Source organism: Rhipicephalus microplus, chromosome 3 (assembly GCF_043290135.1).
Source record: "Rhipicephalus microplus isolate Deutch F79 chromosome 3, USDA_Rmic, whole genome shotgun sequence".
Lineage (NCBI taxonomy): Eukaryota > Metazoa > Arthropoda > Arachnida > Ixodida > Ixodidae > Rhipicephalus > Rhipicephalus microplus.
The window spans coordinates 220,367,968-220,386,007 of NC_134702.1; the positions used below are offsets into that span (position 1 = coordinate 220,367,968).

The following is an 18,040-nucleotide window of genomic DNA, read 5'->3' on the forward strand; positions in this document are numbered from 1 at the left end:
CAGGGCTTTCTTTTTTGGCTACAGTAAAGGGAAGATTACTGGTTGCAGGAATTGAAAATATTGAAGTTTTAAAATCTACTTTTCCAAATCATTTTCCTCCAGATTCTCGAATTCATTGCTTTATACGTATTCTATTTTTTGCATTTGCAAATGTTATTTATTTATACTTCTGTGTTCATAAATCAAAGCTTGAACTTTAATTCCGCGAATACTTTTAAACCTAACTGGTTCTTGACCGATTCCCCGGTGTGGGTCTGACCCACAGTCTTCAGGCCCTACCATTTCTACCAGTAATCTTCTGTGCTGGCCACAAAGCGACCGCCAAAGTATTCTGGGACACCATGCCCTGGTTCTCCCGTATATCTGACAGTCAATCGGTGCTTTCCTCGGGTAGTCATCGGAGACCACTCAAGTGGGCGAAATCGGCTGTCTCGAACAGGCATCGGCGACACGAAACAGACTTGCATGACTTGTCACCGTTGCAAGCGCCTCTCGGCCGAAGAAGCCACCGTGCCTCGCAGAGGCTCCGATCACCCCACCGGTCACCTCAGCGGTCACCTTACCGGTCGTCTCGTCGGTCACCTCACCGGTCCCCTCGGCGACACCACCTAGAAAGATGGCAAGGCCCCCATGAGCCACCAGTGTACATGCGAGGCCGGCGACACGCTAGCGTCCCAGAGAGAATGATCTTCGCGTCCGAGCCCTCTTCGAGCGAGAGTCAATGCGAGGACGACGATGTTGCATGGGAGAGGACTCTGTGCGTGGCGCTGCTCGCTTTCGCCGCCGCGCTCCTAGTGAGCGCCGTCGCATTGATAATCGTGTCCAGGGGTTTGCCGACCGGCCAGCACGTCCAGGCCCGCTACAACCACTTGCTCCACGCTCCCGCCGGCGGAGGTTCGTGGTAGTTATCTCTTCCATTGTTTTGAAATGAAGGTACGCTCAGTTTATTTCAGCACGCTCGATGGAGCTCGTATACCTCGAGGAATAGGACGAATGAAAGGGCCATCGGCGTTTACAATACCGCCTAATTCAAAACTTTAATGGAGTGATGTGACCGCCTGCGGTGTTGAATGCCTCCTCATTTAGTATTAACAACAGGTGAAACACTACCACCGGCGGGTCGCACAGCGTAGAGAAAGAAATTGCAAGTGGAGGGGGTCTGAAGCCAAAGTAAATGCATAGTTTTCATGTGTGACATCAGAGTTAGCTCCAGCCCCACGCCTTGCTAAGACGTCTTGCTAAGCAGGTGATTGCACTCCTACCTATCGTGATGCTGTAAAATAGTGACAGCAGCGAGTTAGCACCAGGCAGTTTTCCGACCCCCAAGTGACGCGTACTATCGACTAACACTTGCAAAATCACGATGCTCATCTAACGCTAGGAAACATGCTCCTCTTACTCAAATTTTGGTGAAGGTGGTATGTTGTCCTACCCCGCTCACTTAACAGCATTCCTGGATGACATGGTGCCCCTCAGGTTTGAAATATGCTCTTTATGATGAGGAGGCGCCGTGTGGTTGAGGCACGCCTTGCGTGGTAATGTTTGGATCACAATTGTATCGTACTTGTTACAAGTAACAGTCAAGTGGTGATGCCCGCTAGTTGGTTTAGGTCATTCGCTCCCATACTTGGAGCATAAAATGAAAAAAAAGGTAATCACACAGAAGTAGCGCAAACAGAAAGGGCGCTAGACATCAAATGCTTTTTTTTATTTCAGAAGTGAGAAACCATGGAGCATGAACGCATGCACACCATCACATTATAAGATAATTTCTTATATATGATTGAATGATTGATTTATATGTGCGGTTTAACGTCCCAAAAACCACCAAATGATTGTGAGAGACGCTGTAGGGGAGGGCTCCGGAAACTTTAACTAAATTTCTCATATCTATAACGTCACGTGTTAATTTAACACTTGTGTTTGTAGAAATATTATATTGCCGGTATTAGGTCACATTTTACTGGAATGTTATAACATCTCGGTTACTTCATTTCTGAGGTAACGATCCTCTTAAAGTGGTGATGGTTTTCTTGTCACACAACAAAATTACCCATTTCACATTTTCCCAGGAAATAGTAATACATTACGAAATTACCGATTACAGATTTTTCCTGCAAATAGCCCACAAACCACCGACGATTTTTTAACTTTTTAAGTAATGTCTATTACATTGGTACATTAGTACTACTATAAGCTGTATTTTGAGTATATCTCAGTACATGTTTTTTTTTTACTTTTATTGAAATGCGGCTGCAGCTTGGGTGTGTCCCGCTATTTACTGTAAAGAGCTGTATGAGTGAACTTCAGTCCTCCCTTTAGATATAGTCACCGAACACAACTAACTAAAAAACAGCCTAATAACTTTTTTTTATTCTTGTCCCTGATGATGTCTACATAGGCGTATCAGCCGGGGGGGGGGGGCAAGGGGGCGCTAGTTTCCCACTGAAAAAAGTAGGGAAAAGGCGAAACTGAGCCCCCCCCCCAACCCCCCACTTTCGACAGTGGTTACTCTTGGCTGCACGCTGGGGAACAAGTAAGGCGAAGTTTTCCGTCACAACAGTAATTATTCACTCAAATATGCTCTTACGAGAGAACAAAAAATGTTACAAGGCAATGTCACAACTTAAAACCTTGCTGCCAACGTTTCCGCTGTGATGAGTTTCCTTGTAGGCTCTTTGAGGTGCGGGTCGCCTATGCGACGCTTTCGCATTCATGCGACGCTTTCTAGGGCTGTAGTATATATTACAGAGCAGGCAAGCCCTGAACAGGGGCCCTACATTTTACATTAGTTTTTCATGCTTTTATTCTGCTGCGACTCGTTGATGCATTTACGGGTGGGAACGCGCAAACTTTTTAAACACCAGTAAAAGCATTTGCCGCTTCTGGAAAATAATTTTCTTTGAAAAGGATATATGATCACCGCTGCTCTGTCAAAGCTGTTGCGAAGAGATGAGTGTGACAAATCATTTTGATGTTTAAGTTTTTCCGTACTGAAACGCCAAAAATTGTTTCTCCTTAGTCTCTAATAAACCTTTTCCGCCTTGTTTATGGTAATTTGGAGCCATAGCTGCAGCTTACTAAGTGGTCACGAATGAAGCAGTGGGCTCAAGCTCAGTATGAAGCTCAGAGTTTAAGCTTGCTCCGCAACTTGACCCACTGGACTAGGTAGAAGGTGAGAGACCGTTGTTTTAGCACCATGGAGGCTTAGTAAAGAGTCGGGCTAGTTGGTTTCAACTCAACTTGATTGTATTTTACAGCTCAAAATGCATCTCGGGCAGCAAAGAAGAACACACGTGCAGCGCTGCTTATTTCTCTCTATTTTTCTTTCTCTCAGCTAGTATGAGCTCACAGAGATGTACATACGCAGAAACTACTAAACATTGTTATGCTGCAAGTATCCATCTCGCCAGCTGCTTCAAATAGCCGCTGCTTGTGTGATTGGCAGCTAGCTTACATGAAATACATTTAGGAGATGCTCTCCATCTTTGCGATGCCATTTAACAAGCAGGCGATTTTGTGACACATAGAAAAATTTCAATGCTGAAGAACCAATGCAAACAATATACCGTATCGAAAATCATTTATTCTCTTATTTTTTTTACATGGTCGTACTTAGGGGCTATTATGGTATGGATTATTTTTGCGTCATTTGTTGCCTTACGTAAAAGTGATTGGTGTAAACAAACACTGTGTACACCAATCATATACAACTAACGACTAATTTGAAATGAAGCAACGAGGGTAGTTTACCGTCATAACCGCCTACAATTTGCTCTTTCAAAGGAAATTTTTCTTTACCCCGTTTTATAGACGTATTTATGCAGGTGCCCAGGGGTCCCTTAAGAAGTCCTAATACAAATACAGTGAGTGTAAAACGCCCCTAACACCACAAACTACACATTTAAAAAAGGGTTGAGAAGTTTATAATAAGTTAATAACAGTAATATAACAATACCAATATTATTATTAATTGCACTCTCCAGAAACAGTGTTCAAACTATTAGCAACAAGGCAAATTATAACACGCACAAGCCTCAATATATGCAACAACGTGTAACACTTGTTATAAAAAAAGATAAAAGTCATTATTCGTTAAAAACATGGTTGATCCCTCCGTCAAGGGAATCAGCCTATAAGACGAACGTAAAACGTGCCTTTACAGGGGTAATTAAATATTTACTATACAATGAAACCGTGGGGTTCGCTGATTGTATGTTTCGGCGTTTGGCACTTCAACGTGGATGCATGCTCGTTGCCGCTTATTAAGTACATCTTCATCCTGACGACGAACATTCATAATACATTCATTAAACAATTCATTGTGGTATCTGCAGATTTTAACCGTGAAGTCATAATCAGAGAAAAAGGCGTGATGGCGAGATGAGTGTCGCATATTGGATTCGGACGACATTCTTCAGCCTGTTAAAGTGTGATTGAGCTTCACGGCATCTTAAAGGAAACGTGTCGTGTCAGCTCTGTGTATGCGAATTCATATACAACTGCAAGCCCGTCCATGAAGTTCTCTCTCTCACTCTCTCTCTCTCTCTCTCTCTCTCTCTCTCTCTATATATATATATATATATATATATATATATATATATATATATATATATATATATATATATATATATATATATATATACCACGGTTCAGCTGCCGCTTTATTCAAGCAACAGCAAGATGACACCGATGATGAAGAGGCCGAAGCGAAGACTGATGGTGGTTATTGACAGATGAGGAAGATGAAGTCCAATGAATGCTTACACTAATTTCCCCCGTCGACGAAAGCGGCCAGCCTGGCCGCGAATCACGTTGTGGAACGCATACAATATGGCTTGAGACGCGAAACGTGCACAACCTCTGCCCCATGGCAGCGTTGGTCAGTGGGGGCATGAACAGGTGTGATACGGTAGTTCACGGGTGAGGTCTGTTCAACAACTTTGTAGGGCCAAGATAGCGCGACTCAAGCTTCTCGCATAAGCCAGGCGTTCGTGCAGGAGTCCACAGAAGTGCATCATCGCCGGGGCTGTAGAGGACGATGCGATGAGTGGCATCGTAACGCTGTTTGCGACTTTCTTGGCTAGCTCCGGTGTTTACACGGGCAAGACGATGGCATTGAGTAACACGGGACAGAAACTGTTCGCAAATAAATGGTGAAGCGTTGACGGAACCAGAAAAGAATGAAACGTCGAATGGTGATGTCGATTGGCATCCGTAAAATTAGAAAAAAATGGAGAATAGCCTGTGGTTCATTGAACTGACGTGATATATGCATACATGACAAAGGAAAGAATTGCATCACAGTTGCGATGATCCGGTCGCATATACATCGACAGCATAACGCATAGCAAGCGATGAAATCTTTCCGTTAAGCCATTGGTTTGTGGGTGATAGCTAGATGTTGTTTTATGAAGTGTTTTTGATGCTTGAAAAACTTCACTGAGCGTGCTTGAAAGAAATGCCTTGCCCCGGTCGCTCAAAAGAACACGAGGGGCTCCGTGACGTAGGTAAATAGCATTCAAGAAGAAAGTTGCTACTTCGGAAGCAGTTCCTGCAGTGATGGAGGCCGTCTTAGCGTACCGGGTCAAGTGATCAACTGCAATGACGATCCATCTTTTTCCGTCTGATGTAGTTGGGAGGGGCCCGAAGAGGTGAATTCCGATGACAGAGAACGGCTCTGCTGGGCAAAAAATGGTTGTAGAGTCCCAACTGGAACAGTAGTGGGCCACTTGCGGTGTTGGTAAAGTGCGCATGAGGCAATATATTTAGCTACCGTTGTAGAAAGACCCTGCCAGAAGAATTCACTGCGTATGCGCTCGTGTGTTTTGTAGTAACCCAAGTGTTCTGACGTCGGGTCGTCGGGGGAAGCACGCAGAACTTCAGTGCGCAGTGCACGTGATACGACGGGAACCCATCGGTGGCCTTCCGGGTGGAGAATGTATCGATATAGCACATCGTCCTCCAACTTGAATAGCCGGAGTTGTTTCCCAAGCCTGGCATTTGGGGAAGATCAGGCACTGGTAAGCCGATCAATCAGGTCAGTGCAATAAGAATCGGCTCGCTGGTGAGTGCCAAGTACTGACTAACGGGTGGATGAAGGTAGGGAAGAAATGGATGATATTGCTACGGGGTGCTACAAATGAACATTGTAGAAAAGAGGACGATGTTTAGGGCGAGCTCGTGCAGACCGGGCTCCATATTGTATGCCTGCCTGTTTACCAAAAGTAAAGGTATTTTTCAGACACCTTCTCCCCGTAATATTTTGGTGGAGAGTGCGGGTCTTCCCACAGTCAACACCACGACGATTCTACGCAGCGGACGTTCTTTGGCCGCCTATGCGATGCCTGATCAAGACGAGCATGAGGATTCTTCGCACACTACCTCAACCGTGCTTCGTCTAACTACGCAGCAACCAACAGCACCTTATCCAGCTGCTACTAACCGCACCGTCGTCCTGACTCAACCGCGTGACCCAGGAACATTTTCGGGCAGGGACAGTACTAACGTGGAGAAATGGCTTCAGCTGTACGAAAGGGTGAGCGCTCTTTACAACTGGATCCGACGCTCATGTTGGCCAATATTATTTTCTACCTTGATGGTACAGCTAAAGTTTGGTTTTCCAACCACGAGGAAGATATCACGAGTTGGGACATCTGTAAGCAGAAACTCATCGACCTCTTCGGCAAGCCCATCGGGCGTGGTCGTGCTGCGCAGAAAGAAGTAGCGTCCCGACTCCAGTCTGGCACCGAGTCGCACGTCACATACATACAACATGTGCTCGCCCTCTGCCGGAAGGTTGATGACAAGATGCCGGAATCTGAAAAGGTCGCGCACATTCTCAAAGGAATCGCCGATGACGCCTTCAACATCCTCGTATTTCGAAACTCATCGACCGTAGACGACATTATTAATGAATGCCGACGCTTCGAAGACGCGAAAAGTCGCCGTATAACTCCACACTTTTCGCGTCTTCCCAACACGGCTGCAACATCTACCTGCGAGGACGCCCGTCTGCCGTCAGCCCCTGCTGCTTCCGACAATATCGTGCGCATCGTGCGCCATGAAATAGAGGCAGCATCTCCCCTGTCTGACCAGGTCCAGCCCCCTGACGACTCTCGCGCCACGATTTCTTTGATCAAGAGTGTCGTACGCCAGGAACTGGCCAACGCCGGACTTCAGACGCTATGCCCCGTTAACCGACCTGACTACCTACTGCCCAGTACACCTAATATGTCCCGCGGACCGAACAACCGCCCACGTTACCGGAACCCGGCAGAATGGTCAACTTCCGATAACAGGCAGATCTGCTTCAACTGTGGACGAGTCGGCCATATTTTACGTCAGTGCTGCACTTCCTGAGGTTGGCAACCATGGTCGCATTATGCCAACATCCGACGCCCACCTGCTTGCTCTCGGATGCCTATCTACACGGCACAAGATAATGCTTCGCCATCCAGGTCCACCCAACCAAGCCGCTCCCCGTCGCCCTCTGGACGCCTGTCCCGCTCAACTAACCGACGTCGCTCCCCCTCACCCTCCTACTACCAGTCCTTGGAAAACTGACGGGCGCAGCTCCGAGAGGCGAGCCTGCTTCGACGACCCGACACGAAATTCCTCTACACACGATACCCGGACACAACAACTTGATTAAAGTAAATGTTGACGGTACTTCTGTGGCAGCACTCATTGACACCGGCACTCACATATCAGTCATGAACTCCAGCCTTTGTGCTCGACTCAAGAAAGTGCTCACTCCTGCTCCGATCACTCTTTTCTGAGTAGCTCATGGTGCAACACAAGCAGTCACCGGGATGTGTGCCACCTGTGTCACTGTTGCTGGACGTCATACCACTGTTCTGTTTTACGTACTGGACCACTGCCCACATGACATCATCTTGGGACTCGATTTTCTGCCAGAGCGTTCCGCCCTAATTGACTGTTCTGCTGGTGTTGTTCAGCTCGTCCTACCACACGCCGTTGACCCTCCTGACCCTGCACCGCCAAAGCTATGCTCCGCCGACTTTGTTCGCCTATCTTGTCGAGCTGTGTTGTATATTGACATCTCTCCTGATCCACCTGTGGCTGACGGCGATTATGTCATTTCACCTAATCCTACAGTACTCTGTTCGCTCAATGTTGCATTCCCCCACACCATCATCACAATGAAGGACAACGTGGCATGCCTTTTGGACTTTGCTCTGAAATTTGGACTTTGCTCTGAAGTGCTGCCTCGAGGAATGTCCCTCACAACCCTTGCCCCGGCCGGCGACTACCACATATTGACCTTCACAGAGGATACACGTCATCTGCAAGTATTCAGTCGCGCAGTACACTAGACTGCATAACTGAAATGATGGCCTCTGATCTCCCGGCCGAGCATTTCTCTGCGCTTCGTGGCCTTCTTGCGTCGTATCAAGACGTCTTTGATCTCTGCGACCGACCCCTAGGTCAAACGACCGTCGTAAAGCATCGGATCAACACCGGTGATGCAAATCCAGTACACCGGCGACCCTATCGGGTTTCCTCCACCGAGCGCCACGTGATCCAGCAAGAAGTCGACAATATGCTTGCCCGAGACATCATTGAACCTTCTTCAAGTCCTTGGGCTTCCCCCGTTGTGCTTGTGAGAAAGCAGGACAACAGCTGGCGCTTCTGTGTCGACTACAGAAATCTTAACAAGGTTAAAAAAAGACGTGTATCCTCTGCCGCGTATAGATGATGATCTTGACTGCCTTAGTGGAGCAAATTATTTCTCTTCCATGGACCTTCGTTCCGGGTACTGGCAGATATCTGTTGATGATCTGGACCGTGAAAAGACAGCATTTATAACTCCCGACGGGCTCTATCAGTTCAAAGTAATGCCATTCGGGTTATGCAATGCCCCGGCTACATTCGAACGAATGATGGGCGCTCTTCTTCAAGGTTTCAATAGGTCAATATGCTTATGCTACCTTGATGACGTCATTGTTTTTTCGCCAACTTTCGAAACTCACCTCGAGCGTCTCTCAACAATTCTTTCGGTTTTCCGCAAAGCAGGGCTCCAACTAAACGCGTCGAAATGTTACTTCGGCCACCGGCAGCTCACTGTCCTTGGACACCTTGTCTATTCTTCTGGTGTTCGTCCCGATCCTGAGAAAATCTGCGCTGTCAAAGATTTCCCTGTGCCGACCACTGCAAACGATGTTCGAAGCTTCGTGGGCCTTTGTTCTTACTTTCGTAGATTTGTGCGGAATTTCGCTGACGTCGCACGCCGACTCACGGAACTACTAAACAAAAATGTGACTTTTGTGTGGGGACGTGAACAAACCAGAGCATTTGTTGAACTGACGAGTAGTAGACTTACGACGCCACCGATTTTCGGCCACTTTGATATATGCGCTTTAACGGAAGTGCGTACCGACGCCAGCGGCCACAGAATCGGAGCCGTTTTGGCACAACGACAGCATGGCTTCGAGCGCGTTATTGCATACGCTAGACGTCTTTTATCGCCAGCAGAGCAAAATTACTCCATCACAGAACGCGAATGCCTCACACTCGTCTGGGCAGTGGCTAAATTTCGGCCATATTTGTATGGACGACCGTTCACGGTTGTCACTGATCACCACGCCTTATGCTGGTTGTCGTCCTTAAAAAAAGATCCTAGTGGACGTCTCGGCCGGCGGGCTCTACGGCTACAGGAATATTCTTACACGGTTGTCTACAAATCAGGTCGCCACCATGAGGATGCTGATTGCTTGTCGCGTCATCCAGTACACCCAGCAGACCTTTCTGAGAGCGATGAGTCTACTTGCGTTTTGGCACTTTCCGCGTTTAGCAACATCGGAGATCAGCAACGCCGTGATCCTCACCTCAGAGATATAATCCTTCGACTTAGTGGTCCCACAACTCCTCCGTCCCTCCGTACATTTCATCTCCAAGATGGCGTCTTATATCACTACAGCATGCATCCTGACGAACCTGAGATGCTGTTGGTCATACCACAACATATGCGTCAGACTGTCCTTGCACAGTTGCATGATATTCCGACTGCTGGTCACCTGAGAGTTTCAAGAACTTATGACCGCGTTCGACGTCGCTTCTTTTAACCCGGTATTCACCGATCCATCTGCCATTACGTCGCCTCATGCAAATCTTGTCAACACCCTAAAAAACCAGGAACCCTTCCAGCGGGACGCCTTCAGCCCGTTTAGATCCCATCCGAAACATTTTATAGGGTAGGTGTTGACTTACTAGGACCGTTCCCTTTATCGGCCAGCGGAAACAAGTGGATAGCAAACGCCACGGATTACTCCACTCGGTATGCCATCACACGGGCCCTTCCAACCAGTTGTGCGACCGACGTCGCTGACTTTCTTCTAGAAGAAATCATATTACACCACGGCGCTCCTCGGCAACTGCTTACCGATCGGGGTTGCTACTTTTGATCACAAGTTATCCAAGACATATTACACTCTTGCGCTACAAAGCACAAGTTCACAACGGCGTATCATCCTCAAACCAACGGGCTCACGGAGCAGCTAAATAGAACCATCACGGACATGCTCGCCATGTACGTTTCTTCTGACCATCGCGACTAGGACTCTGCCCTTCCATTTGTAGCGTTTGCCAATAATACGTCTTGGCATGACACTGCAGGTTTCTCACCATTTTCCCTCCTGTACGGACGAGAACCTACGTTGCCTTTCGACACGCTCCTTCGTGCCGTTAGCCACACGTCAGATTATGCCCGCGATGTGATCTCTAGAGCTCTAGAGGCACGTGAGATTGCTCGCCGGCGTCTGATTCGCAGGAACAACAACGACAGGTCTACAACGCGTGCCATCGTGATGTCCACTTCAGTCAAGGTCACACAGTCCTTCTCTGGACGCCGTCACGGCGAGTTGGCCTGTGCGAAAAGCTGACTTCACCGTACTCGGGCCCGTACCGTGTGGTACGCCAAGTCACCGACGTGACATATGAAATTGAACCTCTTAACGCCACCAGCGCGCGATCGTGTTCTGACGTTGTTCACGTCACTCGGCTGAAGCGATATTACTCGGACCAACCAAGCACCGAGACGGTGCCTTCGCCGCCGGGGTGATGCTACGGGGTGCCACGAATGAACATTGTAGAAAAGAGGACGATGTTTAGGGCGAGCTCGTGCAGACAGGGCTCTATATTGTATGCCTGACTGTTTACCAAAAGTAAAGGTATTTTTCAGACACCTTCTCCCCGTAACAATATCGACGAGGCGTCCTCCGCATAGCCAATTTAACCAGGTGATGTAACGTGCGCCGAAGACTGCGGCAAAGGGCATCGTGACAAAGCGTGGGCATCTTGGTGTTGTCCTCCGGTCTTGTAGATGACGTCAGAGTCATATGATTGTGACCGGAGAATCCAGCGACCAAGTCGCCTCGACAAGTTTTTGATTGTGGAAAACTAGCAAAGAGCATGGTGGTCTGTCACAACAGAAAAATGTCGACCATGTAGATACGTACGAAATTTTTGGATGGACCAGACAATAGCCAAGCACTCTTGTTCAGTTATTGAGTACCTCTTCTCTGCAGATGTCAGAGTGCGGCTTGCATACAGGACAACTTCCTCATTTTATTTTATTTATTTTTAGCAGTACTGCAGACCACCATGTGGTTCATGCAGGAGGTGCTATACAATGATTACAAAATAAAAAAAAACATCGCAAAGACAGCGAAGAAGCAAAAATAAGAGCAATAAGAAAAAGGAAACGCAAAAGAAACATCAATTACAATGACGGCGCACAATACAAGCTTTGCAGTTCGCGTACAAAGTCATTGGCATCAACAACAGTGGAGGGTAAGGCATTCCATTCGGACACAGTTCTAGGAAAAAAGCTGTATTGATACAATTTTGTTCTTGCGAAAATTGGGGCAAGTGACCTACTGTGGGTATGTCTAGATTTCGTAGTTGAGTGGGGACGTACACAATCAGGAATAATTACATTTGTACTTCAGGTGAGACACTTGTGAAGAAAAATCAACCTACTGACCTTTCTACGCGATTCTAACGATGAGTTGTTATGTTGCTTCATTAGTAAGGAAGGCAAGTCAGTCATCCTATACTTATAAAATATAAAGCGCACTGCTTTTCTTTGGACACGTTCTAGTTCTTTCACATCATTTTTGTTGTAGGGGTCCCATACAATTGAAGCATATTCTAATTTAGTTCTAATGAAGGTATTGTATGATAGAAGCTCAAGACTAGGAGGTGCGGTTTTCAGTTTCCTTTCGAGAAATCAAAACTTCTGCAGTGCAGAGTTACAAGTAGCCGATATATGTGTTGATCAGGTGACTTTGTTATTGATAGTTACACCGAGATACCTTCATTTGTCTACTTTCTGTATATCACGCTGGTATATAGAGTAAGTGAACGTGCTAGGAATCTTCTTGCAATACGCAGAAGTACACTTTTTTCTGAGTTTAACTCCATGTCCCATCGAATGCACCAGTCCCTGATAGCCTGTAGGTTTTGTTGTAGCAGTATATGATTGTTTAGAGCACTAATTTCTTTAAAAACAACGTAGTCATCCGCGAACAGTCCAACGCAAACGCCAATTTTAATAAAGTCTGCCAAGTGATTAATATAAACTAGAAACACCAATGGTCCCAAAACACTTCCCTGAGGCACTCAAGAAGTCACACACAACAGTTCTGAGGAGTGATCCAAAAATGTACGAACTGCCCCCTGTCCTAAAGGTAGGCGCCCCATTTAACAACATTTGACGGAACACCCAAATATTCAAGCTTCTGTAATAACTTTCCATGAGGCACTTTATCAAATCAAGGCAAATCAAGGCATTTTATCAAATCAAGGCATCCACCTGTGCAGTCATATCGAGGTTATGCGAAAAATTGTGCCCTGTAGTTAAGCTGTGTAACTGTAGACATGTTCTTTCTAAAACCATGTTGATAGGGTGAAAGTGCATTGTGTTTTTCAAGAAAATCAATAAGGTACTTCGAAATGACGTGCTCCAAAAACTTACTACATGTGCTTGTAATAGATATGGGCCGATAGTAATTCACAGACAAACGATCGCCCTTTTTGTGAATGGGACTGATGCGCGCTAAATGCTAGTCGTCCGGAATTTCGCCTTTGGCTATTGATAAACTATAGAAATCTGTCAGAAAATGAGACACCTGCTCTGCGTACCGATGTAGGAAAGCATTAGAGATACCGTACGGCCTCGACGGCTTTTTTCGATTAACATTAGGAAGCATAGACACGACGCCTTCATGCAACACTGCCAGATCGTCAGCTAAAGATGAATCACTGCTCTGAGGTGCTAAATTATCGCCTCTCGAAAAAACACTGTGGAAATAATAATTAAAATGCTCCGATATCTGTCGAGCATCAGTAGCTGTTATGTCACCAATTTTTATTTTAGAAACATTCTGTCGGCCTTCTAATAAAGTCGCCGGAACTTTTGGCTGTCGCGTTTAATAAAGTCAGAAAGACAATTAATAATGTAAGCGCTTCGGGACTCTCCTAATTTCCTTAATAGGTTTCGTTTCAGTTCAAGATAAATAGAGCATGACACTTTTTTTTTTGCTTGCGGAGCCGTTTAATTTTACGTTTTGTATGAATAATATCCCTAATTATCCAAGTGTTTACACGTCGCTTCTTAAGGACTTTGTTTGGCGTAAATTTTGTAACGCAAAAATTTATCGCATCCCGGAACCTCATCCATGAAGTCTCGATGTTGTCAACTGCAAAGTCAAGATGTATGTCTAAGTAATCAATCACTGAAACGTCATCGGCGTTTTGAAAGTCCGAACGAATCAAGAATTTTTCGCTAGCTTCGGCCTATTACTTGTTAATTGCCAACAAAAATAGATAATGATCTGGCTCTACTGATGTTGAAGCACCGGTAAATATCTCTGTTATGAATAATAGATCTACGATGGATTTACCAGGTGTGCACTGACGAACTATATGCTCGAAGTTTAAACAAAACATCACATCCAATACAACATCAATTGTTGTGGAACATCCATATTTTAGTTGGTTCCAGGTAATTTCAGGAAGGTTAAAATCACCTGCCACAATCACATTTTTATCACGAAGGCTAAGTACGTCTTCGTGCAGTTTGGTCAAGTACACATCATTTGAGTTGGGTGGGTGGTATATCGCACAAAAGAAAAATTGAATTCCACAAAAACACACGCTTAGCAGCAAACTTTCGTGATCAGCAATTTGATCTCCAGCAGTAATATTGACAGAATGTTTCGCAAGAATAGCCACGCCTCCTCCTCAAGAACCCCTGTCTCGCCGATACAAGCAGTACCCTGGTGGTGCAATTTCATCATCGCGTATATTGCCAAGAAGCCAAGTTTCAGTGACCACGCATATATTTATTTATTTTAATATTCTTATTTAGAAATACTGTCAACCCTCTATTGAGGGTCATTACAGGAAAGGTACGCCACACTGTACAAAGAAATTGGGGATATAACTATACATCTCCCAATGATAAACCAGGTATACTTATATACAAATCCGTGAAAGCTCTGCATTCGAAACGAAAAACACACACCCTGATTCGCAATGCAACGAATAACAACTGCAATAATATTTACAATAAGTCACATAAATGTAAATTAAGTAAATGCACAAACTCATTAACACCACCGTATAAGAGTAACAGGGATTCAAGTGCGTCCGTTTCATTCACAACACTTCTAGCATTTAGCGAAATGAGGTGGAGCTGTTGTGGCTTCAATTGCTAGCTCTGGGCAATGGGGCGTTTTTGTTTGGGATTACTTTGCGTGTCATAGTAGCATAATCCCATGCGTACAACTGATAATCGATGCGCAACTTATCAGTTACCCAGCTTATTCTTTTGCCTTTATCTTTATCATCTTTAGCGCTAGCCCAAAGCAGTTTACGTTTACGAAGTGTGTCCGCGCAGTAATCATTCTGTAAGTACATGTTCGTACCACTCAGCTTTCGTGCGTTACGCTGCACTGCTTTTTTTCCCTGTAGTCTTGAAAGTACAAATAATGGGTCTGTGTGCCCGAGGCTTACCAAGCCTATGAATGCGACCAACAGAAGTGCAGTTCACGCCGAGGTTTTCTGCAAAAAATGCCTTGATTACTTTTTCACGCGAGATTGACTCGGACTCATTCGGTACGCTTGGTATGCCAAATACTATCAAGTCAGATCTTCTGCTTCAATTTTCTAAGTCTACTAGTTTAACATAGGCTGACTCTTGAGTCACCTGAATTTTGGAAATAGCTGACCGTAAAACGCCAGCCGCGGTTGTCGCCTGATACGATGGTTCTACTTTTTCTTCTACTTTGGTCAAGCGAGCTTCAAAACTTGATATTCCATTTTCTGTTCTCTCAAGACGGCTCTTCAAGTCAGCAATATCAGCCCTTATAGCCTGTTGACCATCCATAAGCTTCTTAAACATATCTTCAACAGATGGCCCAGGATTATTCTCAACATCGCCACAGAGCAACAATTTACAAGAACAAAAACACTGATGCGCTATTGTAATGCAAGTATGTGGGCACGGCAGAATAACTAAAAATCTCTCATCGCTACGTACAGAGTACGGTTAACTAACCTGCACGAAGCAAACAAATCGCGTGGTTAGCGATCCTAGTCGATGCGCTTCGCCGTGCCCCCTGACGAGATCCTGGCAAGGCACATGTTTTATACTGTTGGTGCCCGTTGACGTCACGAAGCCCTGTTTGATCCATAGAACCGGAATGCTCGTGACAATGACAAAGTTCCCAGCACAATTGTCGGTGAAATCTTGCGGCTTCAAAGGAAGAACTTCCGGTGTGGGTGGTGCACCGCCAAGTGCAAGAAACAAAGCCTGCACGAATCAAACAAATCACATGGTTAGCTATCCTAGTCGATGCGCTTCGCCGTGCCCACTCGCGAAAGGCATGGTCGCACTGGAGGAGTACGGCGCCAATTCCTTGTCCACTAGCGTCAGTATGTAATAACGTGGGTGCCTTGTCATCAAAACAACAAAGCACTGGTGGGGATGTCAGTACATGCTTGAGTTCTTGAAATGAGGCTTCGCATTGATCATTCCAATCGAAGGAACTGGTACTAGCAAGAAGCTTGTGGAGAGGAGCTGCATTAGTGGCAAAGTTGAGAATGAATTGGCGAAAGTACGATGCGAGTCCAAGAAAACTGCGTTGTTCCTTGGAACGAAAGGGGCGTGGAAAATTGAGGACTGCGGAAATTTTGTCCGGATCGGGCTGGATGCCATCTTTACTAACGAGATGTCCCAGAACTTTTATAGCTGTCCTTCCGAAGTGGCACTTCTTTGCGTTTAGTTGAAGTCCAGCATTGGAAAGACATCTGAGAACTTCATCTAGGCGTTGCAGATCATCGGAAAAGTGGAAGAAAACACGACGATATCTTCAAGGTAGCATGGACAAGTTTTCCACTTGAGGCCACGAAGAACAGTGTCAATCATCGTTTCGAAGGTGACGGGAGCAATACAAAGCCGATTGGCATTACGTTAAACTTCTAAAGACCGTCCGGCGTAGAAAAGGCGGTCATTTCTTTGTCTGCTTCGTCCATCAAAATTTGCCAATATCTGGACCGAAGGTCAAGGGTGGAGAAGTATTGCGTGCCTTGCAATGAGTCAAGTGCATCATCTATACGGGGCATCGAATATACATCCTTTCGGGTAATCTTGTTGAGCGCGCGGTAATCAACACAAAATCGTACCGATCTATCTTCCTCTTTTACCAACACGACAGGTGATGACCAAGAACTGTTAGAGGGTCTAATGATGTTTCTTTTTAGCACATCGGTCCCGTTCTCCTCGATGATTTTGCGCTTGGCCAAGGAACTCGGCAGGGACGATGGCGTACAACAGTCTCTGACCTTCAGTGTTGATGTGATGATGAGCAACAGTGGTCTGTCCTAGTGCCGAAACATTGGCGTCGAAGAAGGCCTGGTGTGTCGTTAGCAAATCTAGCAATGCCTCACGTTGAGAAGCAGAAAGGTCAGGATTTATCCCAGCAGCAAAGGAGGAGGAAGTAACAGGCTTGCCCTGCTGTGGATGAGCTGTCTAGGCGTTAAGAGAGACCAAAGATACCGGTTGGGTATCTACATAACACGACACTGCAGAACCTTGGGGTAGGAGGATAGGCTGCGGGGTAGGGTACAGGCCAAGGATTATCGCAGCACTGTCTTTGAACCGCACCAGGCTGGAGGGGAGTACGACGCCGCGAGCTAGACAGTTGCTGGAAGGGGTGATAAGGACGTCACTATTGGCAATATTCGGAGAAGTGATGGTGATGAGTTGCTCCTGACCAGGGAACAGTATGGAATCAGAAGCTGTAAAAAAACGCTGTGGTTTCTCGTCGACGCGTTCACTGCAGTGATCAGTCTCGGTCATCTGGACTATAAGTTGACGGCAAGAAATCAATGCAGATGCTGATGAGAGAAAGTCCCAACCTAAAATTAGTTCATGAGCACACGAAATTTAGACAGCGAAGGGGATGTGATAACAAGTACTATCAATGAAGACATGCGCTGTACACTGCGCTGATGGTCTAATTCTTGCTCCATTGGCCCCAATCAAGGATGATCCAAGGTAGGATGATTCACTTTCCGCAATCGAGAACACAAGTGGGCACGCATAACTGAAATAGATGCTCCCGTGTCCAACAAAGCCAACACCCGCACACCTTGCGCAGTCAACAATAACATGTTTGATGGTCGTTTAGGAGGACTTGGGTCATTTCGCCGTGATTCAATTTTCCCTCCAAAAACTGCATTGTTCAGTTCTCCGATCGCTGCGCAGACAGTTGAGAGACAGGTCGAAGTGGTGAAACAGAGCGTCGGAGTGGTGAAGGGGAGCGTGGTCGGGAGGCACGTGTATTGTTGGTCGTGTTGGAAATGTGCACAGGACACGGGGATCGGTGGTTGGCAGGACTGTCGGCTTGATGGTAGTCACCTTGAGCACAGGTGTCGTCACGTTAAAAAGTGGCATTCATCTTGCTGACGATGTCGGCAGAACCGGAAAATGTGTCCTTAAATTGCACAG

At 46.1% G+C, this 18,040-nt stretch overlaps 1 protein-coding gene across 1 annotated transcript in view; it reads left to right on the forward strand.

Annotated features, from left to right (window-relative positions):
* Positions 1–683: 683 nt before the first annotated feature.
* The window catches only part of LOC142803141 (uncharacterized), a 52,998-nt gene continuing 35,641 nt past the window's right edge, over positions 684–18,040 (forward strand). Inside the window, exon 1 of the mRNA XM_075888243.1 lies at positions 684–894. Coding sequence (XP_075744358.1) covers positions 684–894 — 211 coding nt within the window. The remainder of the gene's footprint in view (positions 895–18,040) is intronic.